This window comes from Xenopus laevis, chromosome 5S (assembly GCF_017654675.1).
Source record: "Xenopus laevis strain J_2021 chromosome 5S, Xenopus_laevis_v10.1, whole genome shotgun sequence".
In the NCBI taxonomy this organism is placed as follows: domain Eukaryota; kingdom Metazoa; phylum Chordata; class Amphibia; order Anura; family Pipidae; genus Xenopus; species Xenopus laevis.
Window position 1 is genome coordinate 122,205,405 of NC_054380.1, and position 19,996 is coordinate 122,225,400.

At 34.8% G+C, this 19,996-nt stretch overlaps 1 protein-coding gene across 17 annotated transcripts in view; it reads right to left on the bottom strand.

The window, feature by feature from the left end:
• Window positions 1-19,996, bottom strand: part of LOC108718228 (myelin transcription factor 1-like protein) — a 311,370-nt gene that overhangs the window by 115,481 nt on the left and 175,893 nt on the right. For 15 of the 17 annotated variants that reach the window (XM_041565032.1, XM_041565044.1, XM_041565042.1 and 12 more), the window contains 3 exons: window positions 19,302-19,356; window positions 19,085-19,118; window positions 17,471-17,533 (listed from right to left, as the gene is read on the bottom strand). The exons of the other annotated variants lie outside the window; for them this stretch is intronic. In XM_041565032.1, the coding sequence (XP_041420966.1) occupies window positions 17,471-17,533; window positions 19,085-19,118; window positions 19,302-19,356 (152 nt within the window). The remainder of the gene's footprint in view (window positions 1-17,470; window positions 17,534-19,084; window positions 19,119-19,301; window positions 19,357-19,996) is intronic. 17 annotated transcript variants of the gene reach the window in all.

Sequence of the window (19,996 nt, forward strand, 5' to 3'; positions counted from 1 at the left end):
TTAAAAATGATTTCCTTTTTCTCCATAATAATAAAACAGTAGCTTGTACTTGATCCAAACGAAGATATCATTAATGCTTATTGGAAGCAAAACCAGCCTATTGGGTTTATTTAATGTTTAAATGAATTTCTAATAGACTTAAGTCATGAAGACCCAAATTACGGAAAGATCCGTTATCCGGAAAACCCCAGGTCCCGAGCATTCTGGATAACAGGTCCCATACCTGTATTTGTTAGACACTTACTGCATTGTGTATTTTCATAGCGCATGGCACGCTTGAAGGTGGACTACTTTTATAGAGCAAAAATGAAGTAAAGACATTTTATTACATACACTGTGTAATGGTACAAACGATAACATTTACAATCTTTATTCCTCTGGCGCTAAACAGTTTCCGGGTGTGCAAAGCCAATATTAAGTTCGAGCACTGGAAAACGTTTCTGTATCTGAAATATTTTTTTCAGTGGCCGATAACATTCTCCCCTATAAATCTTACTTTCTTAACTACCTATCTTGCCCAAGGGCACAACTTTTGTATCTTGCTTACCTTTTAATTTTTTTTTTGAAGAAGAAGACCCTCTTTTCTACAGTTATGTATCTGTACTGGATTGAAGTTTTAGCCATTTTTAAAAGCATATATTAAAATCATCTTCCAATCTGCCTCTGTACCTCGTAGGCCCCCAGTGGTCTGCTTCTTGCATAGTGATGTCCATTAACATACATTGAATTACTGGGCATTCTCCTTTCCAAATGAACAATAAGCAAATTACAATATTATGCATTATACTGTATATGATTATTGGAATCCTAGCTATTCTGTTCTATTCTGTTTAAATTAAATTAATACTTTTGCATAGAACATGGTTGGCCTTACAATGATGGTAGATTGGAGTGCCCCTATTGGGCAACCCTAGGTGGGTGCAAATGATGTCTATGACCTTTATTCTTCAGTTGTCTCCAGCTGCTATTAATAGTTAATGGAGCAAATGCAGAGTCTCAGGGAAACTCAGGGATACAAAGCTTTCTCTCTGATAGGTGTGTTTTACAAATTCATCTAAATGTTCAGTATTTGAACTATGATAAACCCATCTTGATAAAACTACTATACCGCTGGTACATGTACAGTAAGTAGAATTAAGACATGTCCTGCAGTTAATCATTAGCAAATGCTTAATCAGTACCAGAATGTGAAATTCTTATAACAGGCCTTGGGGTTGTATTAGAGTCAAAACAAGTAATGTGTTTATAAATAAAATTACCAATAGTGGACATTAACAGCCCGATATATCTCACATTTTATTGCGGAGAAACACTTCTCCCAAAATAGGAAGGAAGGTGAGAAAAGTTGCAATGTGATGAACCAAATGAACCATATATGGAAATTGTAATGTAAATTATGCCATTGTTTTTTAAGTAAACCAATATTTTCCAGTCCCCTACTTTTTTTCAGGGGACTAAAAAAATAGGAGTAAAATGCAATACTCCATTATCCGGAAAACCCTTATCCCTTATCCCAAAGGCTCTGAATTATGGAAGGGCCATCTCCCATAGACTGCATTTTATCCAAATAATCCAGATTTTTAAAAATGATTTCCTTTTTCTTTGTAATAATAAAACAATACCTTGTACTTGATAGCAACTAAGATATAACTAATTCTTAAATCAGCTTATTGAATGTATTTAATATTTACATGATTTTTTAGTAGAGTTAAGGTATAAAGATCCAAATTACAGAAAGATTTGTTATCGGGAAACCCCCAGGTCAGGAGCATTCTGTATAACAGGTCCTATACCTGTATGTATATGCCTTTCTTGTATGTTCTGAATGTAATATTTCTTTGTCCATCCTTCTTACACACCTCTACTATAAGACCATATTACTATATGTCTGTCTTACTTTTTGTGGCGTCTTTTACAATTTTTATCTGCTTATCCTTTGTAATTCATTTTCACACTCTTTAGACAGACCTAGAATATTATAAACACGTACTGTATGTGTATCCTGAATGAAGAGTCCCATAAAAATGCCTTGTGTGACCTTGCCCCAAGATATTAAAAGAAGAAGAGGGAAGACATTGACCCTGAAGTAAAGGTTGGAGCTATGGCTGCCTTTGTCAAACAACCTATTGAGCCCTGAAAACTAAGCAGTCCAAATGCTGAAGATGTTATCTGCAGCAAACAAAGTGCCAGCACCTATGTAGATACCTGGGTTGATAATCTGGCCGGCTGGTCAGCATCACCATCCCTTTCCTCAAAAGGGATCACTTGAGACCAAACATATGAACACGGCCTGCCTGAGCACAGATAACATGCTTACAGGCCTTAATGTTTGGAAAAAGTTTGAGAACGAACTAGTTATAGCACCCAAGCAAATGTACCCCCTTATGCACACGACAAAAGGTCCTAAATATATGGGATTATGTAATAAAAGATGCTTAGTTTGCTTTACGCCTAGTCACCCATAGCAACTAGTGATGGGCAAAATTTGCGAAATGGGCGAAAAATTGGCGAAACTGCATTTTTGACGCCTGTAACAATTCGCCGGCATCAAAATTGATGCCTGCAACAATTCTGACACCAGCGACAATTAATGCACATGAAAGTCAATGGGCGTCCATTTAATTGTCGCCGGCGTCGGAACTGTTGCAGGCATCAATACTTTTTGACGCCGGCAAATTTTCGCAGCAATTCGCCCATCACTAATAGCAACCAATGAGCAGGTAGCATTTACCTATCACCTACGTTACTGCATCAGGAAAAACATGGGCTTTTAGCACAGATAGAAAGTTTGAAATTCATTTGATGCAAGATAATGCAATTAATCTCTAAATGGCCAGCCCTTTCTGACCTTGGCTTCAGTAGGGTTTTTACACACTGGCAGCATCCAATGAAAATTAGACCACCGTGGTTAATTTACTGCATTAATATGCAAGGCAGTTGAAGACAGGTTAAGAAGTCTGAGATTTCTTTGCATATATGATAAATATGCTCACACGCGTGTCTATGCGGACAGGAAAAAATACTGTGTCTGTGTTCTTCTCACTAATCTGCTAACAGTTCATTTCATGTCTGTATCTTCTTTATCAGGGGTACAGAAACCCTAATAAAACCCAAAAATGAAATTAACCACAAAAATAAAACCAAAATGAAGACCAATCACAAACTGTGTTGCAAATATCATTGGCCAAAGCATAAACTCCTTTAAAAGTTACTACTGCATTTCAAGATGAAGATCCTAAAAAATGATTGAAAGACAATAATAATCCAATAAAACTGTAGACATGTCTTGACAAGTAACCAATACTCACAATCATAAATACAATCATTTACTGCATGATTTGAGCAAGTGTATGGAAGTCCTGGCCAACAGCCATCCTAAAATGTGTCTATTTTAATTAATGCATGTGTTTAAACCTTCTAAAAATGATAAATACATGTCTATTGAAAATATTTTCTGACAATTCTGCCTTCAGTACAATGTAAAATTGATACAAGGTTCATAAAAACAAATAGATTTAACTATATGATCATATATATATATATATATATATATATATATATATATATATATATATATATATATATATATATATACACACACAAACAAACATATATATATATATATATATATATATATATATATATATATATATATATACACACACACACACACAAACATATATATATATATATATATATATATAGAACAAGAAGGATCAGCACTCACTGTATTGATGTGAAGAAAAGTTTGCGTTTATTTATTTACATCATAATCCTGGATTATGATGTAAATAAATAAACGCAAACTTTTCTTCACATCAATACAGTGAGTGCTGATCCTTCTTGTTCTATATATCCTGTATTTGATCGTGCACCACGAACCTATTTAAAGATCGGAGTGCTGGTACTGTGGGACTACATATATATATATATATATATATATATATATATATATATATATATATATATATATATATGATATTATATTGTAGCAGTGAGCCAAAAAGGTAAAATATTCCAGGTAAAAATAGAATTACTTCTCAATCTTGAGATAAACCAAAAAAAAAAAAGGACAATTAAATGCAAACCTTGTTCATGGCTAACCAGTAATCAATTACAGCTGGGTATCAGTTTCCGTCAAGGGGAATATTTATCAAGGGTCGAATTTCGAATTTGAAAAACTTCAAAATTCGAATTCAAAAGGACCAACCGAAGTTAAGTTGACGTTTTTTTTGGCCAAATAGGTCAATTTTTAATCTAATATGTCCGTATTTAGCCGAATGTACGAATCAAATTAATAGCGCATTCGGTCAAATTTGAATCGAAGTTTAGCCCAAAAAAAACTTTGATTTTTCAAAATCCACCAATTAACTCCAATAAGCTTCTAGGTGGTCCCCCATAGGCTAAAACAGCAATTCGGCAGGTTTTAGATGGCGAACGGTCGAATTCGAATTTTTAAAGAGACAGTATTCGAATTTTCAAATTTCTTACAAATTCAAATCGAATTTGGACTATTCCCTAATCGAAGTACACAAAAATAACTCAAGATTTTAATTTTTTTCATTCGAAAATTCACCTCGACCTTTGATAAATCTGCCCCCAAGTGTTAACAAGTACTAAAAGTAAAATGTAAAGGTAAAAGTACAGCTAGATGGCAGTATATGCAGTTGTGTAGCAACTAAACAGAGTTTAAAAATAAGACTACCAACTAGCAATATTAATGAATACAAGGTAAAGAACTACAGTATATCCAGTGGGGCAGGACAAAGAAATCTAGAGATTGTCCATGAGAAGGACCATTTTTCAAAATTAGAATTTGTGTAAAGGTTTTTTTTCTGTCTCAAAAAAACTCAAATTTTTGATTATTTATTAAAAATCTGAATATAACAAATCTGTTTGAAAAATAAATCTTGGAAAAGCATCAAATTTGTTGTTGCTTTCAATGGGTCAAAAATTTCTAAAAACTTGCATTAAAAAAACATTTTACATTCGCCATAGACACCTCCGATTGACGTGAACTCGGCAGCTTTTAGATGCCAACGTTTTACATTCCTTTTCGATGCCAACATTTTACATAACCATATGAATTTTTTGACCTTAATACATTTCATACATATGAGATTTTGAAGGCAAAAAAATCATCTTGCAACATTTTAAAGTGTTAGCTTTTTAATCAATTTTAGAATTTTGTAAAAAATTCCAAGAGTCTATAATCATTCAACTGAACCAGTCTCATTCATCACTACCCAGGCATCCTCTGCTTAACTTAAAATTCAGCTTCTCCAGCACAGATTGTGAAAGGAGCTGCAAAACTATATCTACAACTGCATCCAGGAACAATGCAAAATCAGAGAAATACTACATTTATATATGCCAACAGTGGGTAAAAACTTTAGCATGCAATGCATTTCAATTAGTGAATAAAGTAAAAAAAAAAATACATTTTTAAGAATTAGTATTTTGCAATGTTGTATTGCTCTTAGGACAGTTATTAAATCACAAATTTCAATTACGCATAGAAGATTTTTATGACCAGCTTGGAGACAACATGTATGTAGATTATAAATTGAGTATGTGCAAGAATAAAAGTACACGTAGAGAAAATATCACACTGAAAGGGACCAACACCATCCATCATCAGGAGATCATTGAAAACCTATTTTTACTAAAGACCAGAATTTTCTTATCAGTTGCACCTTGAAGATGAAGATGGCCACTTTAATTTTTTCCAGTATAAAATATCAGTTCTCTCCTGCCTGAAGCTTCCTTGTAAAATAGTTACTCCAGATTACTGAGGCTAAACATCTACAGTACGTAAGTCTTCAATTTGCAATAAACAACATGAAGCCTCATTATCACCTTTTGAAACTGAATGTGCCAAACCTCAATGTGATACAAAGATTCACAAAAATCTCCTTATTTAAATGCTGCAAATTCTGTATGTCAACCCCCTTTTCTGGCAAACACAATTGGACCATTATGAAAATTATACTTATGTTTGGCTTGAAAACAAGTGTAATGTAAGAACAGGAAAACATTCTACAAGAATTTTAGTCAAATTACAGGCATTCTGGCAGCTGAGTTCCTTTGGGGTTTTAACTTATGTCCAGGGAACCTGCCATGTAATAGACTGAATCCTACTGTAACTGCTATGGTGTTTCAAATCACTTGAGTAACCAATGTCCATCATTAACCAATGTGTAGGATATGATATTAGCCGTTGATCAGTTAAAATGTCACAAGAAAAATACATGCCTGGCACTGAAATTAAGAATAGTCACTGCAGTATATAAGGATATACTTAACACAAAGGTCAGAAAACTAGACTGTCCATATGCAATATTTGTCCAACCTGCTAATGCTATACCATTACATGATAGTGAGTGACAGGGAAAAACTGCCCAAGTCAAAATGGTTTATACACAGCAAATATATATTTATACATAGCTCCTACAAACTGACCATGGGAGCAAGAGATAGAGATTATGAAAAAGTATTGGTAGGATTCAAAAAATAGCGTTATGGTAAATGAAAGGGTTTCACGCAGAAAATAGCTGCAAAATATTTCAGTGCTTTATTTGTGTCACGACATGTTTCGAGCTGAGCTCTTTTTCAAGTGATAACATATTGCTTTCTCCACAATGATTTTAAACATTAAACTCCACCCTTCATTAGTGGTAACAATGCTCAAGGTGCATTAACCCCACCTCCCCGTGTACGTAGAACAATTCAAACAAGGCAACTGCCTCTGAGGAATTTTAAAGGCCTAGCCTAATAAAAACAGATAACAACAGTTCCAAGGATTTCCGCATCAAAGTTCATCGACAGATCATCTCCAGTATAGTGTAGTATTGTCCATAAGGATCTATACGCAGAATCCATATAAGATATAAATATAGAAAAGTTAAAATGGTAGAAAAATTAGAAAAGTTAGAAAAATTAGAAAAATTCACCCCCGGCACTGCTCACAAGCCTGCCCAGAGCTCATAAATTGCTTCACAAAAGGCTACATCTTTAGCTTTACTTTTCAATGTCATTTTAACACTACAATTATTTTAGTATTTCGATTAGCTGCCAAATATTACTCTTACCCTTATGTAGAAAAAGTTCACAATTTACTCACAACTTTTCTGCTATTTCTATGGCAGCATTTACTATCTAAGGAAAAAAAGAAGAGAAAAAACATTTAAAGGAAGTCAGTACATTTCAAAGTTCAAGTATAGATTTACAAAAAAACTGGAGATACTCCAGTGTTCATTTAAACCCTCTGGTTGCATACTGTTTAACTTCCTAATCCATTTAGTTTCTTGTTGCAGCAATAATCTAGTAATACTACCACCTCTCACTGGTTTTCGCACCACCTCCAGCACTTGCCACTTAAGCTGGGCAGGGCTATGTTTTAATAAAGAAAAATGGCACGATACAGAAGTATCTGTCTGGGTACCTACTTTAAAGTTGCGGATATCAGATTTGTGCTCTTTTATCCTTTCTTTTACAGGGCGTGAAGTCTGCCCTATGTACACCATCCCGCAAGGGCATTTTAGGAGATAAATTACACAGGGTGTCTCACAGGTTGCATAGTCATAAAGCTGAAGCTTTTTTCCATTGCTCGGGTGATAGACTACTTCCCCTTTAATTATAGCTGAGCAACAAATACAACTGAGACAGGGGAAAGTCCCTTTCTTTGGTTTACCCTGGAAAACCGAAGTTGTTTTCAACTCTTTTCTGGTTTCCGCTGGGCAAAGTTTGTCCCTTAATGTCTGACCCCTAGTATAGCAGAACATAGGGGTATTTGTGCAAATTTGCCTTAAAGTTTTATCTTGTTGTAAAATGGGCCAGAATCGTTTAATTACTTTTTCAATCTGGCCACTAGTTTGAGAGTACTTACTAACAAAAGGAGTTCTAATTTGAGCTTTTGTTTTAGTTTTCTGTGTGAGCAAATCACCCCTAGATAGGGCACCCACTTCTTTTGCTGTATTCATGAGAAGATTTGTTTTGTAACCCTTCTCTTTAAATCTATCAATAAGGGGGCCAGCTGCTTCCCAGTATTTGGTGTCATCTGAGGCTATTCTTCTGGCTCTTAAAAATTGTCCCTTAGGTATTGCATTGAGACATGTATTGCAGACATTAAGGGACAAACTTTGCCCAGCGGAAACCAGAAAAGAGTTGAAAACAACTTCGGTTTTCCAGGGTAAACCAAAGAAAGGGACTTTCCCCTGTCTCAGTTGTATTTGTTGCTCAGCTATAATTAAAGGGGAAGTAGTCTATCACCCGAGCAATGGAAAAAAGCTTCAGCTTTATGACTATGCAACCTGTGAGACACCCTGTGTAATTTATCTCCTAAAATGCCCTTGCGGGATGGTGTACATAGGGCAGACTTCACGCCCTGTAAAAGAAAGGATAAAAGAGCACAAATCTGATATCCGCAACTTTAAAGTAGGTACCCAGACAGATACTTCTGTATCGCGCCATTTTTCTTTATTAAAACATAGCCCTGCCCAGCTTAAGTGGCAAGTGCTGGAGGTGGTGCGAAAACCAGTGAGAGGTGGTAGTATTACTAGATTATTGCTGCAACAAGAAACTAAATGGATTAGGAAGTTAAACAGTATGCAACCAGAGGGTTTAAATGAACACTGGAGTATCTCCAGTTTTTTTGTAAATCTATACTTGAACTTTGAAATGTACTGACTTCCTTTAAATGTTTTTTCTCTTCTTTTTTTCCTTAGATAGTAAATGCTGCCATAGAAATAGCAGAAAAGTTGTGAGTAAATTGTGAACTTTTTCTACATAAGGGTAAGAGTAATATTTGGCAGCTAATCGAAATACTAAAATAATTGTAGTGTTAAAATGACATTGAAAAGTAAAGCTAAAGATGTAGCCTTTTGTGAAGCAATTTATGAGCTCTGGGCAGGCTTGTGAGCAGTGCCGGGGGTGAATTTTTCTAATTTTTCTAACTTTTCTAATTTTTCTACCATTTTAACTTTTCTATATTTATATCTTATATGGATTCTGCGTATAGATCCTTATGGACAATACTACACTATACTGGAGATGATCTGTCGATGAACTTTGATGCGGAAATCCTTGGAACTGTTGTTATCTGTTTTTATTAGGCTAGGCCTTTAAAATTCCTCAGAGGCAGTTGCCTTGTTTGAATTGTTCTACGTACACGGGGAGGTGGGGTTAATGCACCTTGAGCATTGTTACCACTAATGAAGGGTGGAGTTTAATGTTTAAAATCATTGTGGAGAAAGCAATATGTTATCACTTGAAAAAGAGCTCAGCTCGAAACATGTCGTGACACAAATAAAGCACTGAAATATTTTGCAGCTATTTTCTGCGTGAAACCCTTTCATTTACCATAACGCTATTTTTTGAATATATGCTTCATTGGACGGAAGCAAAAATGATAAGGGTCAAGATTTACTGAAAATTTCCTCGACTGCCTCGCGTATTGGTAGGATTGTTCTTGTACTGTTACCTACATTAAATTATCAGTAGCACGAGCAATGTTTTGATATATTCTCCTTGTGCTGTTGGCCATAATAAGGCGTATGTAATGAAGCTGATGCCTAATGAAAATATGACAGTTGGGGACATTTAGGGGCATATTTATAAAGGGTCAAATTTTGAATTCGAAAAACTTCGAAATTCGTATATAAAAAGACCAACCAAAATGAAGTAAAAGGTTTTTTTGGCTGAATAGGTCCGTTTTCGATCGAATAGGATTTTTCAAAGTCCACCAATTGACTCCGAATGGGTTCTAGGAGGTCCCCCATCGGCTGAAACAGCAATTCAGCAGGTTTTAGATGGTCAAATTTTTAATGATAAATTTTGATATTCGAATTTTCGGTTTTTTTTATCAAATTTGGGCTATTCTCGCGATACACAAAAATTAGCTTGAAATTAATTTTTTTTAATTCAAATTTTCACTTTTACCTTTGATAAATTTGCACCTTAGAAGTTTACAGATGCAAAAAAGCAAAAAAGAAATGATTCAACAGTTATTTCAAAAGTTTTTATTAAAAATAACTCTAATGCCAAAACACAAAAATTTGTGGATAATTTTTCTCCTTGACTAGCATTCTATTAGTTGCAGTTACCAGTTGAGTTGGTTTTAATTCCCTTGGTTCTTCTTATAATGTAAAAAGAAGTGAATTTCATATAATTGTTAGGGATGTACTGTATCGGGTGATTTGGTTTGGCAATTTTCTGAATCCCAGCAGCTCTGAACAAGCATTTTCTTTATCTTATATATTTAAAATATTTTATTTGATTTTCGTATAAAACAAATGAAATCAAAATGACAGCAAATATTATGCAGAAAGAGAAAAATACTGCATTCAACCCAATAGCATGTTATTATCATAAATGTATAACATTCAATGAAGAAATATAGAAAAATTAACAAAAACTAACTAAAATTAAAATTAGCCAGTGGATGTAAATGCAATGAAAAGAAAAGAAAGAAAAAGCCCATTATTATCTGGAATGCCAGACTACCCAATAAACATTCATTTTACAATTGAAGAAACTGAATTATTTGACTACTAGTACTGGAGTTTTTTTGAAACTGGTTTCAAAAAAAGGAGACTAACTAAGCCTAAAAGAATCTATGGAATTACTTCCTTTTGTTTTAGCTATTAAGGCTTCTTGCCAACTAAGTTGGTTCATATAAGAAATGATGTCCGATATTGAGGGAGATTCTTTTTGTAACCAAGAATTAAATAAAGCTTTCCTGGAAGCAGCTAGAAATAAAGTAGTCAATAATTTACTCTCGTGGGAAATAGAATTTGTCTTAGGAGTTGAAGAAAACCTATTATCTAGATGCAGCAAAGCAAAAGATGGAGACAATTTAATTTTTATCTTCAGTCTAAAATTAAAAAAACTAGTGACTTCCCTCCAAAAATATTAATCTTTGGACAAGTCCATAGATAATGAAAAAGGGACACATTAGTCTCATCAAATTTAGGACAATATGATATAGGAATATTAGAAGTACCTTTAGAAAAAATGTTTCCATAACCTAGGTGGATAAGCTTAAAATATTGTATCCTCCAAGTCTCTACTAAAAATAATTTATTATAGTCATAAATAGACTTCACCAAATCTGAGGGGGACACTTGACATTGTAAAAACGCCCATTTGATGGAAGCTTTAAATAATGGGTGAAAACCTGACCCATAATCATTCCAAATTTTTTTAGATCAAGAGTTAATAGAAATCAAACAAGGGAGTTCCAAAAACTGCCAAATCATCAGCTAGCCTATGGTTAGCTAAAACAAGGTTTTTATTATTCTGCAACAACGAAAGTCCGCATTGATGAGCTGGGTAATAATCAGATTCATGAAGCGTTTACTCTTTTTTGAGTTTTGACCAAGATATTAGGGTCTCCTTAAGTGGATCAAATATGTCTTTAACTAAGACTAGTAATTTATAGTATTTTAAAATCTGAGGGTTTAAGTAAGAGCTTAGCTGGCATGAAAGGAGTTTCCGTATAACTATACCTATGTCGAGAGAATAAATGTTTCCATACAAAAATGTAATCACGATAAAGAGGATTCTTCTTAAAATCACAAGGAACATTTCTCCATTTGCTATGTAAAACTAATAGAATATCAATATGGGGTTCTTAAAAAAATCTCAATGTCAGGGTTTGTAAACTTATTACCTTGAGAGATCCACTGAATGAGATTTCTAGTGAGGGCTGATAGATTAAAAAATCTGAAATTAGGAAGTTTTAAACCTCCAAGTTTAACTGGAGCTCTTAATTTATGAAGAGCAATCTTTGCTTTTTTACCATTCCAAATAAATTTAGTTAAAGCAGAGTCTCTTGATATCATAATGTTTTATAAGCAAGGGGAGATTAATTAATGGATATATCATCTTGGGAAATATCAAAAATGTAAAAAAAGAGCACAAGTCCCTTAATATTGAGGGGAGAATTGGCCCATTTTTCACACATGGAGGAAACCTTCTGACAAGCTGGTAAACTATTTAAAGAATATAAATTGTGCAAATTTGAAGGAATTATTAATCCTAAATATTTTATCTGTCTCTTTGGGTATTTAAATTGAAATTTCTTAAGTAGAGAGTTAGAAAAAGAACCATATATATTCATTACTTAGATTTGTCAACATTCACTTTATAGCCAGAAAAAGACTGAAAGTCTTGAAGTAAATCAAAAACAACCTTAAAGGGATCCTGTCATCGGAAAACATGTTTTTTTTCGAAACGCATCAGTTAATAGTGCTACTCCAGCAGAATTCTGCACTGAAATCCATTTCTCAAAAGAGCAAACAGATTTTTTTTATATTCAATTTTGAAATCTGACATGGGGCTGGACATTTTGTCAATTTCCCAGCTGCCCCTGGTCATGTGACTTGTGCCTGCACTTTAGGAGAGAAATGCTTTCTGGCAGGCTGCTGTTTTTCCTTCTCAATGTAACTGAATGTGTCTCAGTGAGACATGGGTTTTTAATATTGATAGTTCTTTGATCTACCAGGCAGCTGTTATGTTGTGTTAGGGAGCTGTTATCTGGTTACCTTCCCATTGTTCTTTTGTTTGGCTGCTGGGGGGGAAAAGGAAGGGGGGTGATATCACTCCAACTTGCAGTACAGCAGTAAAGAGTGATTGAAGTTTATCAGAGCACAAGTCACATGACATGGGGCAGCTGGGAAATCGACAATATGTCTAGCCCCGTGTCAGAATTCAAAATTGAAAAAAATCTGTTTGCTCTTTTGAAAAACGGATTTCAGTGCAGAATTCTGCTGGAGCAGCACTATTAACTGATTCATTTTGAATTTTTTTTCCCATGACAGTATCCCTTTAAGTGAAGACTCTGGATTCTTTAAAATTAGCAATAAATCATCGGCAAAGGCTAATACCATAAAATGCCTATTATTGATGGTAATTCCCTTAATTGACTTAGATTGATCAAGGAAGTGAATTAATGGTTCTAATTCAATATTGAATAAAAGGGGAGACAAAGGACAGCCTTGTTATCTTTCTGAAGTTCGAATATGTAAATAAAGTTAGGGAATTGATTTGGTATATGGTCATATATTTTGTGGAGGATGCAATATTTTTCCAAAGTCAGAATGGTTGGATTTGATGCATTCCTAATTTTAATATGTTATTAATACTGACTTTAGATGGCTGAAAAATCTGCAGATCTTTGTGTCAGCTCAATTATGAGAGGTCAAATCAGTTGTGTAGTTAACTTCTAGGGGTAGATTTGGAATTGGAATTTGATTTGGAAGTCCTCTTTCTTAAAAAATGGGTTATATAAATATGGTACATATGTAGAAGTCCTGGTATTAAAAATGCCATGCCACTGTGTCCCCTTAATTTACTGACTCCTACATTTAGGGGCAGATTTATTAAGGTTCAAATGGTAAATTCAAATTTTCAAGTTGGATTTCTGGTCAAAACTCTCAAATTTAATTTGGGAATAATGCAAACTCAAATTCGTGAATTATCATACCTCGACCCTTGGAACAACTCAAATTTAATAGTATGCCACCTAAAACCTGCCAAGTTCATATAAAAGCCAATGGCAGAGTTCCAGTGACTCATTTGGAGATATTAACAACCTTCCTTGATATTCAAGTTTTTTTTGTTGAATTTGATTTAAATTTAATTCAAGTTTTCAAGTAGGTAATATTCGTTCGTGTTTTCGATGTTTGATTTTTTTGTTAAATAAGATACTATTCGAGTTTCAAGGTCATTCGAGTTCATTGACGGAAAAAAAACTCTATCACTCGACCTTTGATAAATATGCCCCTTAATATATGTTCATATTAAAATGAAACTTTTTATAAATTATAAATAAAATCTAATCCTGCCTCTATAAACTGCATGACTGTTCCAAATGACCCAATAGAAACATATCAATGCATAAAGACCCTGAATACCTGTATTCTCATATATTTCTGTCCACCTGAAATCTGTATTCTCATTATAATCCTGTTGTTACTGACTAATCTTGTTTTTTGTAATTTGCCACTGGAACATGCGGGCAAGCAAAAGTTCAGAGCACTCCATAATAAAAGATAATCATCGTTTAAAGCTAACTCTAGAAGTGTAATTTAAGATCTAACAAACTTACAATGCCTTTTACAATATTAATGTGGTTAAAACTGCTGTCTGTGAAGAGAATAGATTTTGCAAACTTTTAAAATCTTTTGACCTTAGTTATTGTGCAGTCTTGGTTGTGTGTGCACCTAGGCGGTGTAATCAGCCAATTAAAATGTTATTTACATTATTAACAAAGTCCTTGGGGCTTATTGTGTGTGTGATGCGTTTGTTTGCTTCTCATCAAGACTGCTGCTCTATGTGTTTGTTCCTCTTAATCAGAGATCAACTCATTTAGAGCAAGAGGTAGAGGTGAACGCTAACACTAAGCACTGCTTACTTTATCATAGTCATCATGAGTCTGGAAAATGGTGGATTCTAGGTGTAAAGTCCCTTAAGTCTCACAAATGAAATAGTGCTAACTAAACTAAAAAGTCAATTGCTTCTCTCCAAATATTTTTTTTCAGTTTCCCTCAAAATCAAGATTTATTTTGTGTCAAAAACCATAAAAAACTCCAATATAAAAATGTGCCATGTAAAAGCAGTCAAGGTCCAATAGAAGTCAACGAGAGCTGTGCTGATCCAATTGGATCTTTTTTAGCCATACAGAATTTGAGAGGTTTTTGGATTTTTTTTAGCTAGTAATTGTTAGAAAAACTATAATTTTTAGAGGCTGACAACGTTTTCAGATTTTTTTGTGCATCATTCATCTTTTTTTATTTCTCATGCTTTTTCTATTCAAGTCGTTTAATAGCTTTCATGGCATTCGTGGGTTTAGAGAAAATGTTGTTTATTCATGGTTTACAAAACCTCTAAAACCACTAAAATGAGAATGTTGATAAATGGGCCACCCCATGCTTTTTCCCTGTACCTGTTCTCTGTCTTAATATGGGCCTGCTAACCCAATCTAAAATTCATCAACTTTTTGGACAAGACCACATTTAACATAATATTTCTGCAACAGAATATAACTAAAAATGCAGCTTCATGAATGTTTAAATAATAATGACTGATGACATCTGAATTATCAACATTCTATAGCTTATATTGCCTACAGGTTGGGTCTAGAACTGCCTACTTTAATGTTCCAAAGACTGAGATTAAAAGGCAGGATTTAGGTTGATTTCACATATGACACATTCACATTAAAAGCCAGGGAAAACCATAGTAACTAAAACTTCCTTGTAATGGGTCAGTTTTCTGAAGTACTAAATGCAATTAGAGTGTTTTGAGGTTATACAAAGCATTCATTCTATGGAGCGTTTGATCAGGTTTTATGTTAGTCAGGTCAGCCCTATTCAGATATTTTATGAATTTCTGTCAGTACCACGATTCAGTCCTGACAACCAGGCATAGATCATTGATCTCACTCTCTAAATGACTTTTTATCCCTTTTATAACCATTGATTTTTTTAAAAAATGATATGGACTATATCACTTCTTCTATAGCAAGAGATATGTAATACTTTTGGCAGTTCTGGTTCTAATTCCAACCCTTGCCAGGAGACTTGAATTCTAAGTGATTAGCATGACAAAGCAAAAAAATTATCAAAGTATATCTATATATAGGGATGGGCAAATTTGACCCGTTTTGTTTCACCAAAAATTTGCCGCCGGCGAAATGTCGCCAATGGCCATTAAAGTCTATGGGCGTTGAAAGAATTTTGACGGGCGGCAAAATGTTTTTGACGCAAGTCTTTTTTTTTTCCACGACGACATACAAGTCTATGGGCGTCATAGACTTGTATGTCAAAATCACCCATCCCTATCTATATAGTACTTTGGTTAAGTGAAAATCTATGCCTCTCTGCCTTGGGACTACCCTGTGTCATCACTCTTTGCTGTGCCTTTGAAACTGCCCTTGTAACTTATTATGCACGTGGCTTTGCTTCTAGAGTGCACTGACATTAACAAAGACAAAAAAACACTTTTTGAAAATTCCGAGCGTTACAATTCATTCTATATATAAACTTTTCTGTAGCCATATTGACTGCCATTTAAGCTCCAGTAGGGTTGTAAGCTCTATCTTTTCATAGCCAAGAACAGATAAGGCTTTTAAAATTAATGGTTATAAAAAGTCATTTATGGTATCACATAGGATAAAAATGTATATCATACAACCCTACTGGAGCTTAAACTGCAGTCAATATGGCTACAGAAAAGATTCTTAGATAACATGTAAATTAGTTGTACGCTGATATGTGCATATATATGTGTAGCAGCTATTTTAAACTCAATTTAAATACTTTTGTTTGGACCACTGGGGATGGATGGCATGGTGTCATGCTAATCACTTAGAAATCAAGTCTCCTGGCAAGGATTGGCATTAGAACCAAAACTGCCAAAAGTATTACATACTGTATATCTAGCTATAGAAGAAATAATATAGTCCATATAATATATCTACCATAGCCAATAACAGATAAGGCTTTTAAAATCAATTGTTATAAAAAGGATAAAAAGTGTTTATCATACAAAATAGGACTATAGATGCCAATAAATATTGCATTTGCACATGTTAGATAAACAGATACCAGCTTTTAAAGGGCATGTAAAGTCTAAAATAGAATAAGGCTAGAAATGCTGTATTTTGTATACTTAATATAAACATGAACTTACTGCACCACAAGCATAATCAAACAAATGATTTATGCTTTCAAAGTTGGCTACAGGGGGTCACCATCTTGTAACTTTGTTAAACAGCTTTGCAAGACTAAGACTGTGCACATGCTCAGTGTGGTCTGGGCTGCTTAGGGATCATCTTAAACAAAGCTGCTTGAGTTCTGCAAGGCTGGGAAGTAAGGTGGGGGCTCCCCCTGCTGTTCATAAGTATGATTGTTCCCCTGCTCAGCAGTTAGGGATTGTCTGACAATTCCTATCCACAGCAGTAAAAGATGGGAGAATTTCACTGCATACAGTCAGGTTTCTTATAAAAACAGTACACATTTTTTAATTAAAGTATAAGAATATTCATGTCTCTTCTGTATTATATTGCTATAGTTTATGATTTGAAACAATCTCTCTAACAAGTAGGGATGTCTTTAGAAGAAACCTAATTCATCCATACAGTATATCACTATCCCCCCCCCCCATATTTGAAAGACTTATAGGTAGAAATTCTCTTTTGAATGCGCTTTTAAAAAATTGTGCACATTGTTGGAGCAGTATGGTCGGGGGGACTGACAAGTACAGAATTTTTTTGGCCTAGTACAACGTTTTAGTTCCACTATTTTGTGTGTACATTAGTGTCATAACTTGAGTGAGCAAACTTGAGAGCACTTGTACCAATATACATGCTATGTAAAAAGATTTGTTTTTTAATTAATTTTTAATTTAGATCCATACAATAATGGTTTTGGTAACAAAATGTAAAAATCCAGGAGTTTAAATTTACCTTCTATGTCTTGCATATTTACCACTAACATGGCCACTGCCATCACAGCCAGGAGTGGGACAGCTGAGGAAGGAAAATAATAAACATACATCAAGCTGAATGCAAGACATTATGACAAAATGCAACATTGTCAACATTGGTGGTAGTTTTGTTTATTTAGGAAACACAACCAAAGCTTTTTGATAAAAATATCATAACAATCAAACATTTTCATAGACAATGTAAAGAACATTCATGGAAAAAGCTAATGCAAAGTGGCTCAAGTAACTGTAGTGACAGCTTTCCCAACTCTAGTTAAAATACTGCATAGTCCTATCAACTCAATCAAAACAGAGTTCTCGCCAAAAGAACATTCTGAGTCAGTTCAGCTATTTCAAGCAGCAGCAGATTCAGAAATGCCCCTACAGCTGAATCAGACTTTATTTGGACATGATTCAGGATCCACATTGTGGATGGTGAAACTCATGGTCCAAAGTTTTCCAGCCTAAATTAAAATGGGAAAATGTGATAATGATCCATTTAAATGTGAGCTACTATATCTAGACCAAATACAGTATCTAGTTTCCATCTGAATTGTTCTCTTTTCATTGTCCAGATGCAGAGAACAGTCATCTAGGGCAGGGATCCCAACTTTTTTTCTTTGTGAGCGACAGTTAAATGTAAAAAGACTTGGAGAGTAGTGATGGGTGAAGAAATTCTCCAGGCGCAAATTTGTGGCGAATTTTCACATTTTGCCACCAGCGAATAAATTCATGAAACTGTGGCGAAAATTCGTCAGCGAAAAAATTATTCATATGCCCATTGACTTTAATGCAGTTAGACAAAATAGGCGTGCATATAAAAAATTCAAAATAATTTTGCCGCCCATTGACTTCAGTGCATTTCAAGACAAATTCATCCATCACTATTAGAGAGCAACATAAGAATCATAGGGGTGCCAAATAGCAGCTGTGATTGGCTAATTGGTAGCCTCTATGTAGACTATCAGTTTATAGAAGGCTTTGTTTGGTAGCACATCTTGTTTTTACTGTAACAAATACTTGCCACCAAGCCATGAATTTAAAAAAAAGGCACTTGCTTTGGGGACACTGGAAGCGAAATCCAAGAGGGTGGTGAGCAACATGTTGCTCGCGATCCACTGGTTGGGGACCCCTGATCTAGGGAAACAAGGGTTCTGTACTTAGCCTCATGATTTTGTCTCGGTTATGTGGTTCAATTCCCTGCCTCATTAAATTGAATAAAATGATCCTTAGGTTCACGTTTTGAATAACTTGTGTTTGGTTTAGTTGCCAATGTCTGTGGATTGGTACTAGCGGCTCTTACTGGTCCAGCTCCTTGATGCAGTAAATGAATGTGGAAGATTCCATTTGGTATTGTGCACCTGATATGTAACAATTATTGACCAGAACCAATTAAGTTGCAAGTTTTATAGTTAAATGCTACTGGCTGCTAGAGCATGCTGGTCACTGAAGTCTCCAATTAACCAAAGTGCAATAGGAAAGCCATCACGGTAGTGGTAAAAAATCTGACAGTTAACTAAAAATGCACTTTATTAATTGTACCTAAATTTTCTAAATTGCTAATGGAAATGTATTTTGCATTCAGGGTACTAACCTGAACAGCTCTTGTATAGCTGGTTCCGCTGGCACTGTGGAGACAGAAAATATATTAAAATGTATCATCTATCATAAGCATCCCCTCAGCTAGAGAACATTGCCTGAACAGTTATGTAAAAACAAGGGTCGGGGATGAATTGTGAAGAGAGAATGTGCCGGATGAAGGTCATTGCTGAGAGGAGGCCTTGAGTGATTTAGAGAAGCAGGAAACGTACCTCGAACACCTTTGGAGCGTGTGCGATGGCGCTTCTCGTCTGATTCCACCTCCATCTGGGAATAGATTAGCAGGCAGTGAATGGTTTTATCCTGCATGCACAGCCTACCAATGCTGCAGACTCGCACACAGCCTTTTATTCTCTGTTACTTTCAGAATACCATTTCCTTGACGAGCTAAAAAATTACTCAAATTACATATTTCATATTTTAATGTTCCCGCACCACGAAAATGCAAATGAAACTGTAGGATGTGCACAATGAGCCTTTTTTTCTGCAGCCTATAGATAAAAAGTCCATTAATTAAATACAATTGAATATTAGATGAAGAAAAAGCCTGCAGACCTATTTCCTTTCTTCTTTCACCTTCGGCCCTCCCTTTGGATACCTCCCACCCCATGTCAATCACATTGCATTAAAAATGACTGGTTCCTGGGTAACCTTGATACCTTAAAAGAATCCTCTCCAATAACAAAAATTGCATATGACTATCGCATGTCATTAATATCAGTGTCTAGTTCTGATGTAAAGGTTAAGTAGGTAAGTAGTGAAATATTTATTTTAATCCACTGCTACTCCTTGCCTCTCCCTTGACCAGAACTCTGCTCCACTGTGCTGTTTTATAAAAAAAAAAACATTGCTTACTTCTCTGTCTACAATATATCTTGCATTGTTCTGTCTGTTGATGCTTCCCCTG